The sequence below is a fragment of the Leuresthes tenuis genome, unplaced genomic scaffold (assembly GCF_036924035.1).
Source record: "Leuresthes tenuis unplaced genomic scaffold, fLeuTen1.0.hap1 SCAF_1, whole genome shotgun sequence".
In the NCBI taxonomy this organism is placed as follows: domain Eukaryota; kingdom Metazoa; phylum Chordata; class Actinopteri; order Atheriniformes; family Atherinopsidae; genus Leuresthes; species Leuresthes tenuis.
In genome coordinates, this window is record NW_027325355.1 from 12,656,941 (window position 1) to 12,681,728 (window position 24,788).

A 24,788-nucleotide genomic window follows, 5' to 3' on the forward strand; every position below is an offset into this window, starting at 1 on the left:
AGATATTATAACAGTCATTGTCCCAGTTGTATCACTGACACATAGACCATCCTGTTGGTCGTCTGGAACTACCGACCACATGAATGAGGAATGAAATAGCCTATTCATATGAGAGCTGAAACAATCAGGCACTTAGAACAACTGTTGCATAACATTCAGCTTACCTCTTTTTCATCACTTTCAAGAGCAGCTGTGGTTTCCTTGTTTCCTCTTCCATTCTTTTGTTTAATTTCACACTTTTCCTTACTAAGTGCATTTTATGAGTAAATGATACTTGCAACTATAGGAAAATGAAGGTATTAACATGGTCATTACATTAATACTAAGACTTACACTTCTATTTTAATACTAAAGCTTATACTTGTATCTTAGCATACATTCTACTTCTTTCTGCCACAAAGTACTAATAGTTAGTTTATCTTGATCCAAGTATGGAATAATGTCAAGTCATTCGCTCATGCTTACTTTTAATTTAGCAGAATACTAATCATATAGTACTGGAGTTTAAAAGTTTACAGTAAATAATATGTGTGCTCAATTGCATTACATTTATGTACCTTAAAGACATCCCTTTGCAAAATGTAGTATAGCTGAAGTTTATTTAATTAAGTATGTTATTAGTATAAGTATAGCAAGTATTCTATGGACCATGTACTTGTAGTGAACTAGAAAGTATACTGACTCAATACTTCTTCAGACTAAACTTGAACATTCTTAAGTTTACAAAAGTGTACCCAAAGTATGAACCCCCCCCAAAAAAAAGTCTAACATACCACTATCTGCCTCCCATTGTTGTGTAAAGAAGCCTAATTTTTGAGCTGTGTCCCTGCCAGCACCCCACCCCCACACAAAGGAAATTCTGCAGGCCAGCAACTCTGATGTGCTCCTCTGTAAGAATCACTGGCCATAAAAGGCACATTTGCTATTTTTCCACAATAACATTTGTAACAAAATCTGTGCTGGCATTTGACAAAGGCATAAGACAAATTGTGTTATCTGAGAAATAGCCTCTTTCAAGTTTACTATGTGGGTTTGATTATAGTTGATGTGCCCTTTTGTAAGACTCAATGGGCTTTATACAATTTAGATTCGATGAAGGAAGGGAGAGGAAGGGAGTGTCGTAAAAGGTGTGAATGTTGTGGGCGAGAAACAATCATAAATAGGGAATGCCTGGCACACAGACCCAGACTTCACGATGTCACAACCAAGGCAACCAAGAGGGATCAGTGCTCAGGAGGCTTTAGCAGTTCTACAGAGCACGTCGGACTGTGAATCTAATGGTGGAGATGTGGACTTTGCATTTCAGAATGAAAACGTTGTCACAGATTCGTCAAGTGATGAGGATGCGACTTCTCTTGCACCAATAAATCCTCCCCTCCAAAGACGCACCAGGAGACAGTTGGTCAACTATGTGATTGAGCAGGACAGTACAGACACAGAGGCCATGTCAGATGAGGAGGAAGACACGTGGCATGTAAATCCCCCTTGTAATAAAACACAAAAAGTTGCAGATGTGGGCATAACACCTGGATCCACAGAAAAGGCGAAAGATGGCACTATGTGGTTCCACTGCAAAGTTGAAGACTTTTCTGCTCATGAAACTTCACAGATGGCATTTGATGGATCTGGAGGGCCAACAGAGTTTGCAACAAACAAAATCACGAGTCGCCTTCAAAGCTTCCTGTGTTTGTTGGATATCAGCATGTTGTTGACCATCAGAGACTGCACAATCCAGGAGGGCCGTAGAACAAATCCCAGCTGGCAGATGAGTGTCTTCGAGCTGATGGCGTTCCTCGCAATCCTTTTTCACAGGGCTGCCAAGGGCTACATTGGTGCCATGCGACTCATGTGGTCCAGTAGATTCAGAAACCCAGATGTCAAAGCCATAATGCCCCGTAACCGCTTTCTTGAAATAAAGCGGTACCTTCGCTTCGACAACAAGGAGACCAGCAAGGAGCGCATACAAACGGACAAATGTGCAGCAATTTCAGACATCTGGCAGCGGTTTGTTCAGAAATGTGTGTCGTCCTACGGTCCAGGGCAGCATGTTACCGTGGATGAGCAGTTATTTCCTTCAAAGGTTCGTTGTCCCTTTCTGCAGTACACTGCATCAAAGCCAGACAAGTTTGGATTCAAGTTTTGGATTGTAATAGATCTGGACACAAAATACATGTGTAATGCCATCCCTTACTTAGGGAAAGATCCCACTCGTCCGACGGGAGAGAGGCTGTCAGAGAATGTTGTTTTGAAATTGATGGAACCATTTATGGACCAGGGAAGGACTGTAACTATGGACAATTTCTTTACCTCTCTGTCTTTGGCTAACAGGCTTCTTCAACGAAAAACAACTCTGCTTGGCACCATCAACAAAAATCGTTGGGAGTTACCAGCAACTGCAAAGGAAACCTTGGGGCGCCAGTTGTACTCCACACAGGTGTTCACATCTGGAAGTGCTTTGCTGACGGTGTTTGCAACAAAAACATTTGTTTGTCTTTTGAGCACCATGCATCAGAAAGTGGAAATTGTGGACACCCAAAAACAAAAAACAAACACTTTTGTTGATTACAACCATTTCAAAGGCGTTGATATCATGGGCCAGAAATCACGCAACCACTCGGTGCGTGCAGGAACACAGAGATGGCCCATGGCTGTGTTTTACAATCTGCTTGACATGGCTGTCACAAATGCACAGGTCTTGTACACAGCATGTACGGGATCCAAAGAAAGTCGCCAACTGTTCATGCTGGAGCTTGCAGAGGAACTTCAAAACAGGCTTTTGCAGGAAAAGGCACAAGGGGAAGAACACAAACAGCAGCTTCGCGAGATGAGAGTTTCTCAGAAGAAAAAGACACAGTGCCAGGTGCACATACTCTGCAATAATAACAGAAGCACCGAACTTTGTGTACGCTGCCGCAGATACACCTGTGGCAAATGTAGGAAAGACTCACCATGGGAATGTGGAAACTGCTAGATGGGACAACTGTATGCTACATTTCTGTGCTTTGTATAGCCTTCATATGTAGTGAGCCTACTTTTCTTAGTGTGAAATAAACATTTATTCTTCCTGAAGTTATATCGTCTGTTTGTAGTTTTTCCAAGCTGAAATTGTGTTTTTGGGGCACTAATTCCAGTCCTCTGTCCTCTCACATTGTGAGCTTGGCAGAGTAAATTGTCATTGAAATTGAGGTTTACCTACAACCAAATTACCGTTCATGAATGATTTAGTATGTCCCTTCCTAAAATAACAGACCATTATTAAAACAAGTGTTATGACAAATAGAAATCATCTGACAAAATAAGGTGAATGTGAACATCTGTTAGTTGGCTAAATAAAATATAAATATGAAAAAGGGTCTGTCTTTGTACAGTCTGTGTACAACAGACATAACTCAACACACCGTATGTTGGGCTGATCAGAGTTCATTCAAACAGCAGTTTGGCCTTTGTCATTACAGGCAGCAACCTCAGTGGGGGGTGGAGTGGCTAATCACAATACAATGGAGACAGTTAGCACCTTGAGAGGATTACACAATTTTTGCAGAGGGGAGGGGATCTTCGTACACGGCGAAGAAGCTCGTCAAATCGGCCCGTTGATATTCGAAAGTATCAAAAGTGCACTTGTTCAGGTCCCTCAGTGGGTGAACCAGTGTTGTAAATTCACTCGTTCCCAGCCTTGACCAGTTTAGTGGTCGTACAGACCACCTCCGCAAACGTCTTTTCTGTCGCCTGCGCTTCAACATTTGCGATATAAGCATTTGTTATTCAGTATTGATGAGCTCCAACTCCAAATACAGCCGCTCCACCTCTATTGCCATAGTTTACTGTTGTTAACTGTGACCGGAAGAAAAAGCAAGGATTCGGCTATAACCCCTGAAACCACACAAACACAGCCACACACAGCATGGTGAATTGCAGAGAAACACGGTCCCTCAATGCAGAACTTTGAATGCTCAATGATGGCGTCACACCCAATGCTGTCGACGTGACGCAGAAACATAAAGTACATGAAATGTTATCTGAGCAACACAGAAATCTCTGATCACACTAATCTGCTCAGCTGGGTTTTCTCACTTCTGAACAGATGTTTGCTGTGAAGCATTTTGTTGTTTCCTGCCAACTGAAAAAGGCTGGAAAAGAAGTCATTCTGCTGTTTTATGCTGTTTGTGTTTTCAGTGTGGACAAGAGTGGACAAAACACCACAGGAACTCCATCTTAAGATGCAGCTTCTTTTCTACACAGAGACAAAGAGGCAAAGAGGGTTTCTATCAGGCTCAGCCTGAAGACACCAGTCAGTATACTGAGCTCGATAGATAGATTATGATCAAACATCTCTGACGCAGTCTTAAGAAACCTTTAATCGGTAATATCTACATGTGAGTTAAGAGCTAATATTGGACTCTTCTCTGGACTCTGGTCCAGCCAGCCAGGAGTACAGAAAGTTTGCAGGTTAGGGGTCAGCTTTAGTTTTCAGGCAGCTCAACTCTGCAGGTTTTTACCTCTTCTGAAGTCCAACAGCCGTATGAGAGCTCATGTTTCATGTCACGCACTTGAATGCACCAGGGAGAAGATTTAGGTGAACATTTCAGCAGAAGATCATGATTTAAGAATTTCAAGCTGCTGCAGAGCAGGGCTGATTATATAAATATAAATGAAAAGCATGAAAATACTAAGAAACAGCAACATTTACATTTCCTGTACAGCTGCCTGCTAAAAGTATCGGACAATGTTGATCTGATAGATGCAGAGAAACCAATTTTCTTCATGTTGAGCTTTAAGTGGAAGGTTAATGAATTTATCTTTCCCTTCAACAGAGAACAAATAAGAATTCAACAACCCCTTGAACAATCCTGCCTGGATTGAGGTGAAACCAGCACTGTTCTCTTGTTCCCTCCCCAAACTGATCTGAAGCTGGGAGGATGTGTGAAACCATTGTGTGATAGTAGAGGAGCTCTTAAGTGAAGATCAGCTGATCAGCTGCAACAAAAGGAGGTGGAATTAGTTTTGTATCACAGCACAGACGGTGTTTCTGCTCTGAGAGTCACACACTGCTCTGCCAAATGGAGGAAATGGCTCAGAAAAGTGTTAAACTGGACCTGGAAACCTTCTTTTGTTCGATCTGTCTGGATCTACTGAAGGATCCGGTGACTATTCCCTGTGGACACAGCTACTGCATGAACTGTATTAAAGGCTACTGGAATGGAAAGAATAAGAAGGGAATTCACAGATGCCCTCATTGCAGGAAAACTTTCACACCGAGGCCTGTCCTGGAGAAAAGCACCATGTTAGCTGATTTAGTGGAGCAGCTGAAGAAGACTCCAAGCTGCTCCTGCTGATCTCTGCCATGCTGGACCTGAAGATGTGGCCTGTGATTTCTGCTCTGGAAGAAAACTGAAAGCCATCAAGTCCTGTTTATTCTGTCTGGCCTCTTACTGTGAGAAACACCTTCAGCCTCATTATGATGTGACTCCATTCAAGAAACACAAGCTGGTGGAGCCCTCCAAGAGCCTCCAGGAGAACATCTGCTGTCGTCATGATGAGGTGATGAAGATGTTCTGCTGTACTGATCAGAAGTCTATCTGTTATCTCTGCCCTGTGGATGATCATAAAGGCCACGACACAGTGTCAGCTGCAGCAGAAAGGACTGAGAGGCAGAGAGAGCTGGAGGGGAGTCGACAACAAATCCAGCAGAGAATCCAGGACAGAGAGAAAGATGTGAAGCTGCTTCAACAGGAGGTGGAGGCCATCAATCAGTCTGCTGATAAAACAGTGGAGGACAGTGAGAACATCTTCACCGAGCTGATCCGTCTCATCCACAAAAGAAGCTCTGATGTGAAGCAGCAGCTCAGATCCCAGCAGCAAACTGAAGTGAGTCGAGTCAAAGAGCTTCAGGAGAAGCTGGAGCAGGAGATCACTGAGCTGAAGAGGAAAGATGCTGAGCTGAAGCAGCTCTCACACACAGAGGATCACAACCAGTTTCTACACAACTACCCCTCAGTGTCAGCACTCAGTGAGTCCACACACTCATCCAGCATCAATACCCGTCCTCTGAGGTACTTTGAGGATGTGACAGCAGCTGCGTCAGAGCTCAGAGAGAAACTACAGGACATTCTGAGAGAGAAATGGACAAACAGCTCACTGACAGTCACTGAAGTGGATGTTTTACTGCCAGAACCAGAACCAGAGCCAAAGAGCAGAGCTGCCTTCTTAAAATATCCATGTGACATCACACTGGATCCAAACACAGCAAACACATATCTGTTAGTGTCAGAGGGGAACAGAAAAGTGACAGTAATGAGACAACCTCAGTCTTATTCTGCTCATCCAGACAGATTCACGGAATGGTGTCAGGTCCTGAGCAGAGAGAGTCTGACTGGACGCTGTTACTGGGAGGTGGAGAGGAGAGGGGGAGGAGCTGATGTAGCAGTCGCATACAAGAACATCAGCAGAACAGGGAATGAATGTGGATTTGGACGTAATGACAAATCTTGGGCATTGAAATGTTACCAAAACAGTTTTGAATTTTGGTCCAACAAGATGAAAGCCTCCATCTCAGGTCCTCAGTCCTCCAGAGTAGGAGTGTACCTGGATCACAGAGCAGGTATTCTGTCCTTCTACAGCGTCTCTGAAGCCATGACTCTCCTCCACAGAGTCCAGACCACATTCACTCAGCCGCTCTATGCTGGAGTTAGGATTGGATGGACTGGAGCCACAGCTGAGCTGTGTGAAGTGAAATAAAGGTATTCTGTCAGTTTGTTGCTGAGAGTTCATTGCTGTGATGTCTCTGCGCTGCTGTTCTGTTGTTTATTTGCTGCTTTTTCCTGTTTGTGCAGGCATGGAGGATATCACTGCTAATGCTGAGTTTTATTCACAGAAAGATTTCTCCACATGAAAATCTAAACTTCTCTGAGCTCTGAATGTTAGTTGAATCCTTGTGTTGATGTGTTTGTATGTTGTTGTTTCTCTTCCACTTCATGGAGCCAAACAGAGAAATCAGCAGACCTTCCTTTATCACAGATTCTTTTCACATCTCATCACTTTGTAAATGTGAAAATAATTCTGCAGTTAAACTTACTTTGATCTGTTTCAGAGATCAAATGTTGCTGCTGCTTTGAAAACTCTCAGTAATGATCTACTTGGTAACCCAGAAACTAAATGTTCTGATTCTGGATGTTTTTCTGGAAATAATAAATTGTGGATTCCTCCTGATCATGAATTGTGTTTCTGTGAAAATGGGAGTGAGGCTGTCACACCACCAGCATCCCTCATGGTGGCAACACACGGCGGCAACAAGTAACTGCTTTGTTTCAGAGATATTTGTTGAAACCCATCTGTGGCTGGAAGAGTTGCTTTGGTTCAGGATCATATTCTGGGTTTCACCTGTTTGCTCACAAACGCTTCAAAGTCGTTTCTGAACGTGTTCTGAGATTTTGGAAGAAACTCAGAAAACAAAAAGAACGACATGAAACCTCAAAGTGATTCAAATCAAAGCTAAATGTAACAATATTATATGATGTCAGTCATTACAGGAGATGTCATTTGTTCTCAGAGACAAGAAGTGGAAGAAGAATTCTTGGACAAAAGTCACAGAATCAGAACCACAGAGATTTAGTTTCAGGTAAAAACTGTAGATTTACTTTTGATTTTACTCAAACTACCAAAACATTCGAATGAAAACATACCTGAATGTAAAAAATAGAGTGAATGAGGTAGAATGGCACACTTTGGAATAACGTGTTATGGAATGATTAAAGGTGATGTGTGTGATCTTACATCATATTCTATGATCTGATTCTGTTCTTTCTGATGTTTTTCAGTATTAGTCTGAATGTGCTGAAGTTATCAGATGAATGTAGTGGACTAAAAGGTACAACAGAGTCTCTGAATGAGGTGGAGTACAAATAGAAAGTAGCACAAGCTGAAAACATTGTAATTATGTTCAGTATATTTAGTCACTTTCTGCTGCTGTCAGCGATGGACTTTTCAAAGAAATCTGACTCAGCTCTGATCATTAATGAGAATATGATGAAGAAAGGATGATTTCATCTAAATGAATGAAAAGGTTTTGTGGTGTGGCTGAGAACTGTTTAACTCTCATTGTTCTGTTCCACGTATTGTTTTTGGATCGTCACAGGTACGAGTTTGGGTGGAGCGGGTCAGAGTAAAGTGGAGTTTCCAGCAGACTCCTCAGTTTCAGTCGGGTTTGGAGACCACAGATGGAGAGGTGACTGCGCTGTTTGGTCTGCCACTTATTGATAAAGTTAAAGTTCACAAAAAAAGAAACAATAACAGGAAGAAGTTCCCTGAAAGCAGCATCAGTGTTACAGGTTGTGAGTCCTGTGAACAAACTGACACAGTGTGATATTACAGATGTTTAAATCTCTCTTTTCTCATGTCGTCCTGCAGGTTCACAGCTGAAATCTGAAAACTAACAGAGGACGCCTTCATCCTGCTCACAGGGATGTAGAGGAGGTTTAAGCTCCTGTTCTGTTCATTCAGACTGAACTCTGCCTGTGTTCTGCTCACTTTGACTCAGAACATCTTCGCTGATTTTAAGTCGTAATACAGACATATTACCTAAAGTCTCTTTCAAGTATTCACAGCTTGTAGGCCTCATTGAACTGAGTTTATAAAACTAATTTCAATCAACCCAAGAACACCCTCAGACATATACTGGTTCATCCAAAGGATTAAACACCCAAACACAAACTGGGTGGTGTTGTGTATGCAGTGCAGCAAAGACTGTGCAGACCTCTTTATAGGAGAGACCAAACAACAGCTCCACGAGCGCATGGCACAACATAGGAGAGCCACCTCTTCAGGTCAAACTCAGCAGTGCACCTACATCCCAAGGAGAAGGGACACTCTTTTGAGGACAGTAATGGATAAAACCATTACGGTGTGTAGGCACTGTGGCACAAGAAAGTCAAATAATAGTGGAAACACATAAAGCATGGCCACGTATTTGAAGCAACATCACCCCAGTGTTTCACTGACAGGAGTGAAAACAGAGGCTGCTCAACAACGGCATATCACCGCGGCAATTATGCAGTCCCATGTTGCACAATCCAACCGGGTTAAAGCCATCGCAAATGGTATGGGTGTGTTTATAGGAAGGAAATATGCCTTTTTATGTTGCACTTTAAGTTGTTTTCCATTAATTATGTTAAAAAGAAGATATTATGCCTTGTGCACATTAAGATGCTTTTATATATTTTAATTTAATTATTTAAAAGTGTTAATAAACAAAAAGATTAAACTTATGTTTATTTGTCTCGTCTTTTTTTTTTTTTTTTGCCGATACAAAAAATTATCCGATCCATGACTCTGATCCGCGAACCGTGAGATTTTTGATCCGTTGCACCCCTAATTTAAACCAATCATTTATCTGCAGCGACTACACTGGTGTCTCTTCAGGTTAGATAATTGAGTGAAAGCTGCTCCACACTGACCACAGCTGTAAGGTTTTTCTCCTGTGTGAATACGTTGGTGTCTCTTTAGACTAGATAATTCAGTGAAAGCTGCCCCACACTGACCACAGCTGTATGGTTTCTCTCCTGTGTGAATACGTTGGTGTCTCTTTAGACTAGATAATTCAGTGAAAGCTGCCCCACACTGACCACAGCTGTAAGGTTTTTCTCCTGTGTGAATATGTTGGTGTGTCTTAAGACGGGAAAATGTAGTGAAAGTTGCTCCACACTGACCACAGCTGTAAGGTTTCTCTCCTGTGTGAATACGTTGGTGTGTCTTCAGATTAGATAATTGAGTGAAAGCTGTCCCACACTGACCACAGCTGTAAGGTTTCTCTCCTGTGTGAATATGTTGATGTGTCTTAAGATGGGAAGATGTAGCTAAAGCTGCTCCACACTGACCACAGCTATAAGGTTTCTCTCCTGTGTGAATACGTTGATGTGTCTTAAGATGGGAAGATGTAGCGAAAGCTGCCCCACACTGACCACAGCTGTAAGGTTTCTCTCCAGTATGAAGCCTGTGATGATACCTCAGCTGTGACGATCTTTTGAAAACTTTCCCACAGTGCTTACAGCAGTGCCATCTTGATCCCTCTTTGGCTATAAGTTTCTGCAATGACAGACAGGAAGAAGAATGAGATGTTTTTCAAAGCCAAAGTCAGCTTCATTGTCAATTGTGTAATTCATAGACATATTTACTTTCGGTCTCTCTAACAACACAGTAAAATAAAATAAAACTGAATAAAAAAAGTCTTAATATAAGAAAATATTAAAAGAAGTATAAGGATAAAAAGTATCAAATATATGCTAGTATGTGCAAAAAAGTAGCTACAACAATAAGCTATAAGTATAAAATGTAAGTACAAATAACAGACCATGTATGCAGTAATAAGGTAGAGTGCTGTGCAATGTAAAAAATATTAAGTAGTATGTAACATGAAGTTCACACAAAAGATTTCTCTAAGCTATCCTACACTAACCAACATATTCTAACTGGACCTTGACAGACAGAGCTGCACACGTTAAGGGTTTTTTGCTTTTTTACTAATTATATTTTGTCATGATGAACTTCTGAAAAGGAACTTGTGGTACAACATTTCTAAATGATAGAAGGAAGCACAGGCTTGTCCAAGTTGTTCACTTAAACATTATGTAGAGGTTGGGCTGAAAAAGGTTGATGACCACTGGTTTAAATCAGGAGATCCCAACCAGTCAATTGCGTTCAGAGGCGGAGTGGCCATAGGGACAACCGGGAGATTTCCCGGTTGGCCAATGAGCTCAAGAGAACCAGCCTGCAGACTGTCCTGCGCAGCCGTGTGAAGTTCATGAGCGGCACATTGAGTTAAAACTGTTGTCAATCAAGCCTGTTCCCGTGAATATCTCCAAGATTTCCGACAGCTATGGAAGTAGTCCCGATTAACTTCCAACCAATATATATATATATATATATATATATATATATATACACACACATACACACACACATATATATACATGAATGAGATGAATGAGCGGCTGTCAGAGAAAGCGGGCAAGATTGAAGTAGCGGATGTTCATACGGTCGAAGAGGAATCGGAATTGCATGTTAGTTTTGCTCTGTGTTACACCTGATGGAGGGAAATAAGAGAAAGGAGAAAGGAGAGCCCGAATGAAGAAGAAGCGGATGCTGGAGGAGAGTGCATCAAAATGGTAAAAAATTATGGATTTATTCCGAAACAACCAGGCGTCAATTAGTGATGCAGGTGAGTTGACAGGACACATTGTTGCAAATTACCATAACATTTGAGCTGAGTTCCTCAGTGGGGGCGGTGTCGTCATATCACGGTGGCTACGGCCGCACGCAAGTCCTTACATTTTGTTTGCGTAGTTGATATATGGGACGTGGAGGGGATGGGTTTGGCCAGTTGTGGGCCAGTGCAGTCAGAATTGTCCTGGTGGATTTTTGTGTCCCACTCCACTCCTGATCGCAGTCGAAGGTCGAAAATTGACAGCTGTCAACAGTAGCAAGCAGCTAGCGATCAGAGCAGTTACGCACTCCTAAACGTTAACACGGCTGAGGGGAAACCGAGACCAAGACCTACCATTTTCAGGGTAAGGCCGCAACTATTGCGTCAGTCACGTCCTTGCTAAACACAAGAAGCCATTCAAAGACGGCGAAATTGTGAAGGAAGCCTTTCTCGAAGCAGCAGTACGGGCCTCACCAGTGGGTTCATTGCACTGTGCAAAGAAAGTGAATCTTCCTCGGATATCTTGAATGATCATTGTATAATTCACCAGCAAGCGTTGGGTGGAAAGATTTTAAATATGAAAGACGTGATGAATATTGCAATGAAGATTTTGTGTTCAGTTCAGGCCAGGAGTCTGCAGAGAAGGCTTTTCCATGCTCACTTAGAGGAGAATGATGCTGAGCACACAGACCTGCTGCTTCACACGGATGTTAGGTGGTTAAGCAGAGGGAAAGTTTTACCAGATTTATGGAGCTGTTCCCTGAAATCAAGAACTTCCTGAAGCTTTCAAAACATGTGGATTACCATACAAAGCCAGAGTTGCTTTTAGATGCATCTTTCCTCACTGAAAGTGAACAAGTTTAAAAGCAGGCTGCAGAGTGGTAACCTGCACAACTTCCCTCACATGCAAGCAGAAGTATAACGTTACGGTAAAGGTGTGACACAGCTTGACAGTGCACATTATCAGGAGCATGTTCAGAGCATCTTGTAAGAGTTTGAGAGGCGTTTTACTGACGTTGTATCCATCGAGCAGTCAGCCAACTGTTATCCATTACAGTACAGGTATCGGTGTTGATGACAATGCCGTCAAAGTCAAATAACTTTTTGACCTGGAAAGCTCTGCTTTTGAGGATGAGATTCTGACATTGCAAAATGACATTGAGATCAACCTGGAGAGCATGTAGTGTTCTGGAAACTACTGGTGGAGGAGAAGTATCCCAGTCTCAGAAGATGTGCCTTGAACCTGACAGCTCTTTTTGGATCAACTTATTTGTGCAAGTCTGTGTGTGTTTGAGAGGGTTTTTGATGTGATGTGTAGTGGTTGTGTGACAACAAGAAAAAGTGTTGTGTGGTTAGTTACTGCAGGTTGGAAATGATGGGTGTGGGTTTGCGATATTGACACTGGACTGGTAGATCGCGGGAGGTTACAGAACTTGAAAAGTAGATCTTAGGTCAAAAAAGGTTGGGCACCCCTGGTTTAAATGAATAAAAGTAACAGTGGTGGTAATACATGACATTCTTTAAACTAACCCTTTGTTCCAGCTTACAACCCAGAGGTCTGCAGCCATTGAGCTCAACAGCCATCAGAGAAACACTGTTTTAACTCAGCCTTCGTTTCTCTCTAAAATAACTCTTCACATTGAGATAGAGTTCTACAAACCTGTCATCTAACCATTAAAGACCCAGAAGTATTACCACCACCAGGTTTAATTCATGTAATCCAGAGACTTTAAACACAAATAATGGAGATTAGCTCCTGAACCTCTCAAATCTGAAGACTGAGAGCCAGAAAACGTCCCACCACAACAATCTGGCCACTGAGTTTCTTCCAGCAGATCATTCAGCCTGCAGCACATGTTCAGTCTAAGCACATGTGTATCAGAGAGAGGAGATGAAACCAAGAAACACTTTTTCCACATTTGAAGTAAAAGCAGAACAAGCGGACGATACACGGAGCCTCGACACTCGTCCTTCTGTCTTTAATGTCCTCCACACTGACCTGTAGCCCGGTGGAACCAGAGGATGAGCCGGCTCTGTTCTTGGTGGAGGGGTTTGGATTCTGGTTCTGCTGCTCCATTCTGGTCCTGGTCCTCCGACTGATGGACTCTGTCTGCAACCGTCAGTACATACAATAAGATCCAGCGGTGGCGTGCAGAATGTTAAACCACACTAAGGACCCACTAAGGTCACAGTTCAAAATATTTAAAATTCTGTTAAATTCAGAATAGAATTTAAGATTCTTCTCCTCACATATAAAGCTCTTAATGATCGAGCTCCATCATATCTTAAAATATCTCATTGTAAAATATTTTCCTAACAGAGCACTTCACTCCCAAACTGCAGGTTTACTTGTTGTTCCCAGAGTTTCTAAAAGTAGAATGGGAGGCCGAGCCTTCAGTTATCAGGCCCCTCTCTTGTGGAATAAGCTGCCAGTAAATGTCTGGGAAGCAGACACCTTTTCCACTTTTAAGATTAGGCTTAAAACTTCCCTTTTTGATAAAGCTTATAGTTAGGGATGGCTCAGGTAATCCTGAAACATCCCATAGTTATGCTGCTATAGGCCCAGACTGCTGGGGGACCTCATCTGTCACACCTTTCCTCTCTCAAACCCCAGCAAGTCGAGGCAGATGGCCTCACTTTCTGAGTCTGGTTCTGCCAGAGGTTTCTTCCTGTTAAAAGGGAGTCGTGTCTCTCAGGACGGGAGATTGGACCGAAGACAAGTTTCAGTGCAATCTGTTGGTTTCCTTAGCTAGGCTGTTGTTTTTGAATTGGCTCTAGATTTCTAGAGCCAATTAATTGGATTGGATAATTGGATTATTTTTAAATAAATTAATTGGATTTAATTGGATTATGATAACAATGAATTTAACTCCAATCGGCTTGAATTAGACTATATTAAGTGCCTTGAGATGAAATTTGTTGTAATTTAGCACTATATAAATAAAACTGAATTTAACTCATGAGAGTCGTGTTTGTTTCCTGCCGTCTCCATAGCGATAGCGGCGCACCAGAGAAATGTATAATATAATTTTTTTTCAGCGCAAGAAATACAATGTGTGGGGGAGTGTGTGACTAAAGACCGATAAACGTGAATGTCACGCTCAATTAGAGTTGTCACGATACCAAAATAAGTAACCAAGATACTCTACCAGACAAAGTCAAAGTATTATCGCGATACTGTAGCCTTTTTTTTATTATTATTATTTTCATGAACTTCAATGTATTTGTACAAGTTATAAATACTTATTAATTACGTATGTTGTTATGTGCATGATAAACATAATACTAATATAAATAATCAACATAAGATAACAAATCCTTTTAAAAAAATGTATTTGACAATAATGATGCTTCTCCATCATAATAAAACAGAGGACAAAATACAATAAACATTGTAAAATGATTCCCTTTTTATGTATTTTCTAGGTGCTTTGACATCTTTTAACTCTTCATTCTTCAGCCTGTACACGCAGAATATAGCCTAATATAAGCCAATTAGAAAATAAACAGGGCATACCAACCTGGTATTCAACATGTAAATCTGGGTGACGACACTGCAGGTGTTTTATGAGGTTAGAAGTGTTGCCTCCTTTGGCTCCTATAGCTTGGTGGCAGCGCCTGCACAGTAATGGCCATCGTCTATTTACTTTACCGTGTGTGCCTTGTTTAAACCCAAAATAGCTCCAAATGTGGCTTTAGGAGTTTGTTTTTAGTGGTGCCACAAGCACGCTGCGGCAGACTTACCGCTCGGGCTCGGGCCCGGTGCCTCTGAAATAAGGTCTAGAATTAAAAATACTGGAGTTCCCCTTTAAGTCCCACTTTAAGATCTAAGCATGAGATGTGGCATGTGTACATTAAACACATCAGATCACATGTTTTCGCTCCACGGTTTTATCAATAAGCCAAATGATATCCAGATCAGCCTGGAAATAACTATTTTAGATTTTACAATGATAATCAAACTTTTTAAATCATAAAAAATTTCTGCAAAACTACAGAAATAAGTTTAGAAAACTGCAGCTTTAGTGGAAAATGTGACAAGATGGTCAAAACTGTCCATAAAGATAAGAAAAGAGGAAGAAAAAGGGCCAGAAGTCTGTTTCACACACAGCTAAAATGATAAAGCTCCATTTTACTTGTCCATCTGGCCGGCTTATTGAAATCTATAGCTCAAGTGTTTCTGGTATTGTGCACTGCTTTGAGCACAATACCATTTAGGGGAGGAGCCGAAAATGATGACGTCAGGAGCCTCGCTACCTGGCCGTTCCACGTGACTGCTTAAGGAAGCGGTTCAGATTTTGCCGAGAGTACTGACAGGTATATAAAACCCTCAGTCTCCATTTAAAATGTGTTTTTTCGATGAAGAAGTCAGTTCAGGGTTTGGATAGAGTTTGGATACTAGAGTTTGGATAGCGTTAATAAAGTTTGGAGATAGTTTGTGGAGTTAAGTGAGAGAGAGATAGTTTTGAGATTGAGCAGAGTGAGGAGAGAACGATATGCAAGAGGATGGAGCCAGCTTGGAAGAGGAGGATTTCAGCCTGAATGTGTCCATGTCACCCTCTCTGTACGCCTGCTCTTTCCGGCGCCTGAGCTCTCTGAGCTGCTTGGAGAACCAGGGCTTTTGGTTATTGTGCCTTGTGATGGTTTTGGTTGGGAAGCAGACCTGCTCACAGAAGCTGATGCAGGAACATACAGTGTCAGAAAAGCTGCCGTTGTCATCCTCAGGGCCCCTCAGTGACTCCCAGTCAGTAGTCCTGAAGCATGTCCCTTGCCTCTGGAGTCCACCTCCTTACTGTAGTCCTGGATGGTTTGGCCCTTCTCAGTTGCTGCCTGTATGTGGGGACCATCTGTATGATGCAGTGGTCGGAGTGTCCAAGGGCAGCGTGGGGGATGGAGCGGTATGAGGGTTTTATGGTGGAGTAGAAGTGGTCCAGTGTGTTGCTGTCCTGCATGGCGCATGTCACCAGCTGTTTGGAGCTCGTCAGTTCCTGGGAGAGGTTACATGAGTTGATATCTCTCATCACAAGAACTACAGAGTTTGGCCGAGAGGTTTCCACAGTGGAGAAAAGAGCTGCTGGATCTTTGTTGAACGTGTACACAGATGTACTTAGTCCACTTTTCTGATCATCACGTTAAGACCAGATGTGAACAGCTCCAGGGCGCCGTTAGAACCACTGTGTGTCATTCATTACTGTAAAAACTGTGCACCATCCTTTCCTCTTTCTTTATTCCAAGATCTTCTTCTCCACTTCAGCTTTTGGCTAAATCTAAACACAGCTCACATGTCTTTGGACATTAATAACATAGATCACAGTGACATATGCAACACTTCAGATAAGCAGCTGCCCCAGTATAATTACAGATGATTAAAATCATTGTTATTTTATAATATTCTTTCATGAACTGTGAGAACATTACACAGAGGGTTCATCTCCAAAGCAGGAGTTTTGGTCTGTCTGCAGCCTTTTTATTTTCGTGTCAATGACCAGTTCAGCAGGTGTGTCCCTCAGAGGAGCTGGAGGCAGCTGTTCAGGGCTACTTTTTTAGAAGAAGGTTTACTGATTGGAAAGGGGGCTCCTCACGGTGACACTTTGTGGGTAAGAGCCTGAATAAGGGCAACTTCTTCTTCTTCTTGGTTCTTGAAGACGTTTCATCTCTCACCTGAAAGGATTATTCAGTTTTAAACTAGTTGGTGGGAGTATGGACTTCTAAGCATCAGAGTGGTCTTTTACACCAACACGTTGTGCTACATTCAGTTCTTCACTGGCGAGGTTTCAATCTGAAGTTCCCTTAGATCAAATATGTCCACAACCACACAGATGCAAACAAAAACGTATTCAGACAGAAATATTAACCACTGTAATGAGGTGTAGACTTATTTACTGACCTCCTTGCTTTGTTCACAGAGAGTTTTTTTCTCTCTCATGATCTAACTTTTCTCCGTCTGTGATATTGGCTTTTTTAGCGTGAGGTAAAAAGGATCCACAGGAGTCTGGAGGATGGACACAAATACAGGGAAATGAGAGGTATGCCTGACTGCACTGGGATGTTGTTTCCTCACCTGTGAGTCACTTTGGATCAAAGCATCTGCTAAATGACTAAATGGAAATGACATTAATGTCCATGATGACTGTACAGAAACATTCCAACAGAACTGTGTATATGAGCTATCTTTGTAGAAACTGGATTTTTCAGGTAGTTAGTCTCAGTTGTTTCCAGATATTTGCCACATAGCTCGCTGTGAAAGCTGCCTTATACTTAACATGTAGAGATATAAAACCGTGGAGCTGATGGATCTAAAAGTGACATGAAATCATTTAAAGATGATCGTTATTTCAGTGTCAGGGGAAGGAAATCATATCACTGTCAGCACATAATGAATGTCCTTGTGTAAATGCTTTGAGAAACGTGTTGAGCATCATGCCCTCACTGTGCATGTGTTCTGTTTCTGAGCTGTAATGTGGTACAAAGACTTCACATGAATTTAGGAAGTTTTCCTGCTCCTGCCTCAGTCTCAGTGCACTCTGGATTCATCCTCTGGGAAGCAGAAACATCCACAGGAAACTGATGAATATCTGTCCAACAAAATCAGCGTCCTGATAAGCTGCTGCTAGAAGGACAAAATCCTGACCTTAGATCAGTCCAAGATCTGTCTTTTAAAATGGAATAAAGTGAAATGATGAGGTGAAATCTGCTGAAAGCTGTGAAACAACAAGTGCTGCTGGAAGTGTTTTCATGAAGAGCTCATTAAACTTTTTAAAGGAGGAATGGACTTTATTCCAGCAGCAGCTGGGACATGTGGGAAAGGATCACAGTGTTCATACTGTACATATCTGAGAACATCCACAGGAAGACACTTTATCATTTACATGCTGATTCTGATCAGTGATGACATCACAAGAAGTGATGTCATCACTGATTATGACCTCACAGTTCTGCATGACATCATAGTGGAAACATGTCATCAAAGGACATGACATCACTGTAGTTTATAAAAGCCTGAAAGACAAACCGCCTGAAAAACAACACTTACTTAAAAAGTCCTTTTTGAGTCAAACCAAAATATCCTCTCCTGCACTTCTGTGGGGTGACAGAGTAGATGAAGAGATTCTGGAGAATGAGTCTGAGGGTTTCTACATATTTCCCTTTGAAAGTGGCAAAGAGGAAAGATCTGAGGAAGCCGCCAACAGGCCAGAAGCTGTAACACCGAGCTCAGAAAACGCTCAATCCCAGGTCTCTGCTGTTTCCAAGACACCCAACAAAGAAAATATCCTGTTGTTAAACGAGCAGTCAGAGGTCTCTGCTGCTCCTGTGACTCCTCACTCAGAGGATGTCCAGCTTGTGCAGACTCAAAAGTTCTCAACTTTTTGGAATATGCAGATTATATAAAGTACTGTGGTCAAAAGTCTTAAAACACACCTCATTCCTTAATGTTTTGCCAGGATTCTGTTATTTATTTAAGTATTCTTCAGGAATAGTTCTCCAGGCTCCTTGAAGGACATCCCAAAGCTCTTCTTTGGATGTCGGCTGCCTTTTGTTCTGTTCTCTGTCAGATGATCCCACACTGCTTCAATAATGTTAAGGTCCAGGCTCTGGGGAGGATTCATGCCTCCATAAGACCTGTTGCCACTGATTTTCAGTCCACTTCTTGTGTCATTTGGCATAGCTCAGCCTTTTCTCCCTGTTTCCCTTCCTTAAGAACGGCTTCTTGACAGCCACCCTTCCATGGAGACCATTTCTGATGAGGCTTGGGCCAACAGTAGATGGATCAGCTGAAGGTCCAGATGCATCTCTCAGGTCCTGTGTCAGGTTTTGCTGGTCCATCCCTTGGGTTAGGAGCCTTTTTTTCTGCTTGAATCATTCATAGTTCAGAGTTAAGTGACCTTAAAAACACATTCCTCTGAAAATGCTCAGGTACCAGGACTGGACGGAAAATGTCCAAAGAAAAACTCCTTCAGAAAGCTGGAGAACTATTGATCAGGACCACTTTAAAGAAGACAGGACAGTAAGAAAGAAATGAGGCTGGATCAGGAGTTTGTAATGAAACTAATTTCCACTGTTTTGCCTTTTAATGCGATGCGATACAACCCTTATTAAACAAGTTTAATGACATGTATCCAAATGCTGATTTTTGCTGTAAAATACTCCTGAATACTAAATACTCTGAGCAGTGTTGTGCAAGTTCAAACTTAAACTTGTTCAAGGCTGAGTTCAGTCTTCTTTCCCTCTTTTATAGCTGGCATCTGTTTTAGGACGCCACTTTATGTCAGTTTCTGTCGTGCTGGCTGATGTGGGAGTGTTGCTGTGTGCTTCCAAACATATCTATAACTACACATGTCTGGAACTATCCAAATGCATTTGTATATATGGTGTTTCTGCCCGTGTCTGGTGCAGAAATCATTGCACAGTCTGAAGTGAGCATCAGTCCTATGGGGAGCCGAGGTTAACACGAGGCAGCAGAAGCCACCAAACAAGCAACCTAACCACCATCTCTGCACCACTTTGAGAAGAGATTATTTACATCTGTAGGATGCTAAATGTAAAGTGAATTGCTTTATGATGAATGATATCAGTTAATAATGTGGCTCAAGCAGAGCTTGGATGATAAGAATGGTTTTATGAACTTCTGAGGAATAAGTTGTATTTAAATGAGCAATAACTGTCTGATCTAAAATGCACTCAGATAAAGATCAAGTCCATGCATTCATTCAAGCTGTGTTTATACCACATTAAAAAGGATCATGAACTAAACGTTTCCAATCAGCTGAGTCCTCATTTCACCTTCGTCAGTTCAAAACTGACAGAAAATACAAACTCCATGCACAAACACTGCTTTAGATTGATTTCAGAGGTGAAACTGCTGCAGCTGCTGGTCAGAAAGAAGCAACCTGAACCTGAGTCAGCTTCAAAGTAGGTTTCACTCTCTACTTTAAACTTCTAGAAAGACATAGCAGTGTAGAAGTTTGTATTTTGGGGATTTTATGTTACTTTTGGCTTGTTTTTAATCTGTTAGTATTAATATATCTGTATGTGATACTTTTTTTTTTAAATTCTCTATTTGGTGCAGCTAACATGAACATGACAGATCAGCATGATGATCAGCTGTCATTTCACATCTTTATGGTCCCACCAGAGGACAACAAAGCGTGAACCATCTGTACTTAAACTGTAATCTGACCTTGAAGACTCTTTGTATTAGTTAGTTCCACATTTGACCCTAATCAGTGTAAAATTAAAACATTTTAACAGCCTTAAAACATATTTAAAGTGGCTAATTGTTAGTTCTGCCAAAGCTATGGTACCTGGTTCTGGTTGTGGGTCCTGGTCCTGGCTGTGGCTCTGTGGTTGGGTGCTTTCAGCTCTCAGTCTGGTGTGTTTGAAGGTTTCTGCCCAGTTTTCCCTCCTCATGCCTGATCTGAGCTCTCAGCTGCTGTTTTTCACAGCAGGACGACACTCGACTTCATGAGGCTGCTAAAACAGCAGCTTCATTGTTTTAGTGACGTTTCCAGTCCAGTTGGTTGCGGGACAGACATCAGACCGCTCAGAAAAACACAACCGCTGTGAGAGAAAGATTTTCACCTTTGCAACATTTTGCTTTGTACCTCTTAAAAACTAATGTGTTGAATGTTTGCAGCAGGAAAACCAAGAATTTTGTCAACTCTTAAATATCTAAATAACCAGTGATAATCAGTGATTAAACATCAGTGTCTGGATCATCACACGTGCGCGACCTTCCAGCTGTTTTTCAGCTTCCAGGAAATCTGGTCTGTGATGGATCCTGATAGAAAAGCATGACTCAGTTATTTCAGAATAAAACTCTCTGCAGAAACAAGTTTTGTTTTAACGGAGAGGTGGAAGATTTACACATTTAATGGGGTAAATAACTCCAGTCAGATATCAATATATGATCCAAATCTTCAACAATCAAACAAACAACAGTGTAGTAACATCTCTGTGAAACATCAGCATCAGATTCATTGAATCATTTACGCTTTAAGGAAGCACGGCTGCATTTAGGTTGAAGTTCAGCTTTATTATTGTGAATAATTAACAGAGAAGACAGAACAGATAATGAAAACAATATTTTGAATAGATAACACCATATTAACACAAACACTCAGTTCTGCTTCTTTCTTTATATGATCCATGTTTTTTTAAAAGCTTTTGCAACACAAACTAAAACACATTTGAATAGAAAGACACATCCACCCCCCCCCCCCCCACCCCCCCCAACAATTTGACCCAATTTTCTGAGGTCTTAGTGAGATGTATGAGACAGGCTTTGGGTCAAACTCTCTGCTGGTGTCATCACAGAGTCATCACACCTATGACAAGTTAACCAGGAAGAAAGTTTTCGAACAGAACTCGACTGTCTCTGACAGAACTGAGTAATTCTATCAGTTTAAACCAGAGTCCCTAAACATTGGAGCAGAATCAGTGAAGATCTGTCAGCAGGTTGGAAATTCATCTTGGCTGATTGCAGCTCAGTGATTCCTCTCTGATGTCACAGTTTGTCACATGTGCAGCAAACTAACTGCAGCTGACATGAACTGAATGGTCTCAGTTGAAGTGAGCTGCAGAGAAACACAACATACTGATATTCAGTGTGAAGCTTTGACTGGAAACACACAGAAAAACAACATCCTGGAAGAATGGCAGCTTCCATCTTTAAAGGACTGGAAGAGGAAGAAGTTTCCAAGGAATCATTTAGAAGAGTTTCAAACAGAAAGTGACTGAATCCATGAATCTGAAAAGGTGTTTCTGAGTGAAAGAGACAGACATGTACAGACTGAACTATCTGTTCAACAGTGATTCTCTGACAGGAGGAAACTCTTTATACTCAACACAGAGACAACCAGGAAACAGGTGACCAGACTGTAAATCCAGGATGCAGAGGTTCCTCAGTGAATGTGGTGTTGAAGGTGTGGAGGTGGATCAGTGTGTCAGAGGAGACTCTGTAGAAGGACAGAGTGCCAGCAGGACGGTCCACATACACTGCTGCTCTGTTAGAGACAGAGGAGGAGGAGGAGGAGGAGGAGGAGGAGGAGGAGGAGGAGGAGGAGGAGGAGGAGGAGGAGGAGGAGGAGATGTGTGTTCCTCTGTTATTGTGAAAGACAGAGTAACCTCCATCAGAGCACCTCAGACTCCAGGACTGATCATTGTATCCAAACAAACAGTCTTCTCCTCTCCTTCTGATTCCTCTGTAACTCACTGATATATAAACCTTTCCTCTCCACTCGACCTCCCAGTAACAGCGACCAGTCAGAATATTTCTACACAGCAGCTGATGACACCAGTCATCAAATCTGTCTGGATGATCAGGATATGACTGAACCTCCTCCACACATGTCACCTTCCTGTTGTTGTCAGACAGTTTCAGGTTTCTGTTCACTGTGTTTGTGTCGATTGTGAGTTGACAGGAATCTGATGGAGAGAACAAACACAATCCAGCTGCAGTTATTGATCTATCATCTGTGCACTTTATCAATGAGTGATGTGACAGTGTGAAGATGGTTGGATGTCATGAATCAGATGAAGAACACACTTACACTTCCTCAGACCTGGTGTCAACCATCGTTCTCCAGCAGGCTCCACCCTGAAAGGAGGAGGGGGTCAGAGCAGCACAGAGTCTCTTTCAGCATGCAAACATGGACATTATATGGCTCTCACACACACATTGTTCCACACTGAGAAAGGAACAGTCCAACATCTGGATACATCCACTGGAATGGAGCATCTGAAAACTAGAATGAAAGCTATTTGATCAACACTGAAACGTACAAAACTCCTTTCAATCATCTCTGCACAGCAGATTATGGACTCATGCAGAGATGCTTTCATTATTTGATTTATCTCAGAAAAAGGAGGAAAGAAAAGAAAGTGAATAAAGAGAAGAACGATGGATGGAAGGAAATCTTTCTGAGCTCATTCTGAAGTTTAAAAGCACCAAATGTCTTCTGCAGTCAGATTATGGAGATGAAGTTTCTGTCTCTGAATTCAATTCTTCAAGTTTGGAAGAATTTTCACTTTGATTTTTCCCTCATTTCTGAATCCAAATATGAGCTTTAAGAATTCTAATGAAATCACTTCAGTTTCTGACATCATGGGCTCTCCTGATGGTCACATTGTTTCTGCTGACTCCTCCTCTCAGTATGTTTCAGGGCAGCCAAACATTCAGATCCTTTCTCAGACCCATTGGTCCATCTGAATGCTGCACAGCCAGCCAGGGGAAGACATTCATCTAGAAAAGTTAGACTAGAAACACTCCCCTCATCCCACCCTCCACACTGAACATTAAAGGCTCAGAATAAGATCAGAGGAGAATCTATAGTCATTGGAAGTATATCAGCTGCCAGGTGTTGTGATTTTATTGATCAGAATCCCTCATTTATTTCAGCCTGATCACTTTTCAGGAATCTGAAACAGACTGAAAAGCCTCCAGCCTCTTCCTCTCCTTCCCCCAGTGTCCCTCTCTTCCTGTTTCTCTGGAATTCCTTGGATAGTGTTTATTGGATTGTCCCCCACCTTTTTTTCCTTTTCTTCCTCCCAGCCAGAGATGGGATGAAGAACAACCAAACACAGCTCCAGTTCAACTTTGGTCTACTTGGTTCTCATCTGGAAGGACGGTCAGAACCACAGAAGGGCAGAACTCTTTGGACCTGGTACTGTGTGGCTCTGTCAGTAAGTCTGATATCAAGTCATGTAGAGCTCAGAGGATTGTTGAAGTTTGCTCTGGTGGTTTTATCTCTGAGCTGAAACACATCCAGTTCCACACACTGTTCTTTGAATGTGTTGGAGCTGTCAGAGAGCCGGTCCAGCTGAAGATCCCCCATGTGGGCGTATGGAGTGAGGGACACAGGTCTAATCCACATGTGCACATTTCCAGATGTACGGTGAACATGGTTTTATAAATCTTTGTGCTAAGCTAGGCTAACATGTCCTGGACCCATCTCTGTATCTGATCCAGGGTCAGAGGACCAACAGACACTTCTCACTGTTGTTCCAGCAGATGTTCTCCTTGGAGACCTCCTCCACAAATATCTGCTGTTTCTGTTCAACCAGAGTTTCTGCTGTGAGCAAAGGAAAAAGGCTCCTACATGTGTGATTGTTCATGTAACACTCAGCAGGAAGCAAAAACACAGGGCTGAGTGCAGGACAGAGAACATGTTTCCAGCTCTTCCTCCTCTATCAGACATTGTGTGTGGCTACAGCAGGCCTCTCCATACCTGAGTTTATGTGGATCCTTCAGTGCAGCCGTCAGCAGCTTCACTCCTGAGTCTCCTGGATGGTTGTAGCTCAGGTCCAGCTCTCTCAGATGGGAGGGGTTGGAGGTCACAGCTTCAGCCAGAGAAGCACAGCCTTCCTCTGTGATCAGACAGCCTGACAGGCTGCAGACACACAAAACAACACAGAAACTCTGAGAGAACTGCTCTGAAACTGAAGCTGAATGTCATCAAACGTTCAGAGAAACTGGAACTGTCTCACATTACTGACTTTGTGTCTTTGTGCTAAGCTAGGCTAACATGTCCTGGACCCATCTCTGTATCTGATCCAGGGTCAGAGGACCAACAGACACTTCTCACTGTTGTTCCTG

At 42.2% G+C, this 24,788-nt stretch overlaps 2 protein-coding genes across 5 annotated transcripts in view; both read right to left on the reverse strand.

Moving 5' to 3' along the window:
• The window catches only part of LOC140292301 (uncharacterized), a 148,407-nt gene that overhangs the window by 32,735 nt on the left and 90,884 nt on the right, over nucleotides 1-24,788 (reverse strand). The window lies entirely within an intron of this gene.
• LOC140295807 (uncharacterized) overlaps nucleotides 1-24,788 on the reverse strand; it is a 38,075-nt gene that overhangs the window by 9,372 nt on the left and 3,915 nt on the right. The window contains exons 5-6 of the mRNA XM_072379682.1: nucleotides 11,320-11,458; nucleotides 9,401-10,077 (exon numbers count right to left, since the gene is read on the reverse strand). Coding sequence (XP_072235783.1) covers nucleotides 9,401-10,077; nucleotides 11,320-11,458 — 816 coding nt within the window. The remainder of the gene's footprint in view (nucleotides 1-9,400; nucleotides 10,078-11,319; nucleotides 11,459-24,788) is intronic.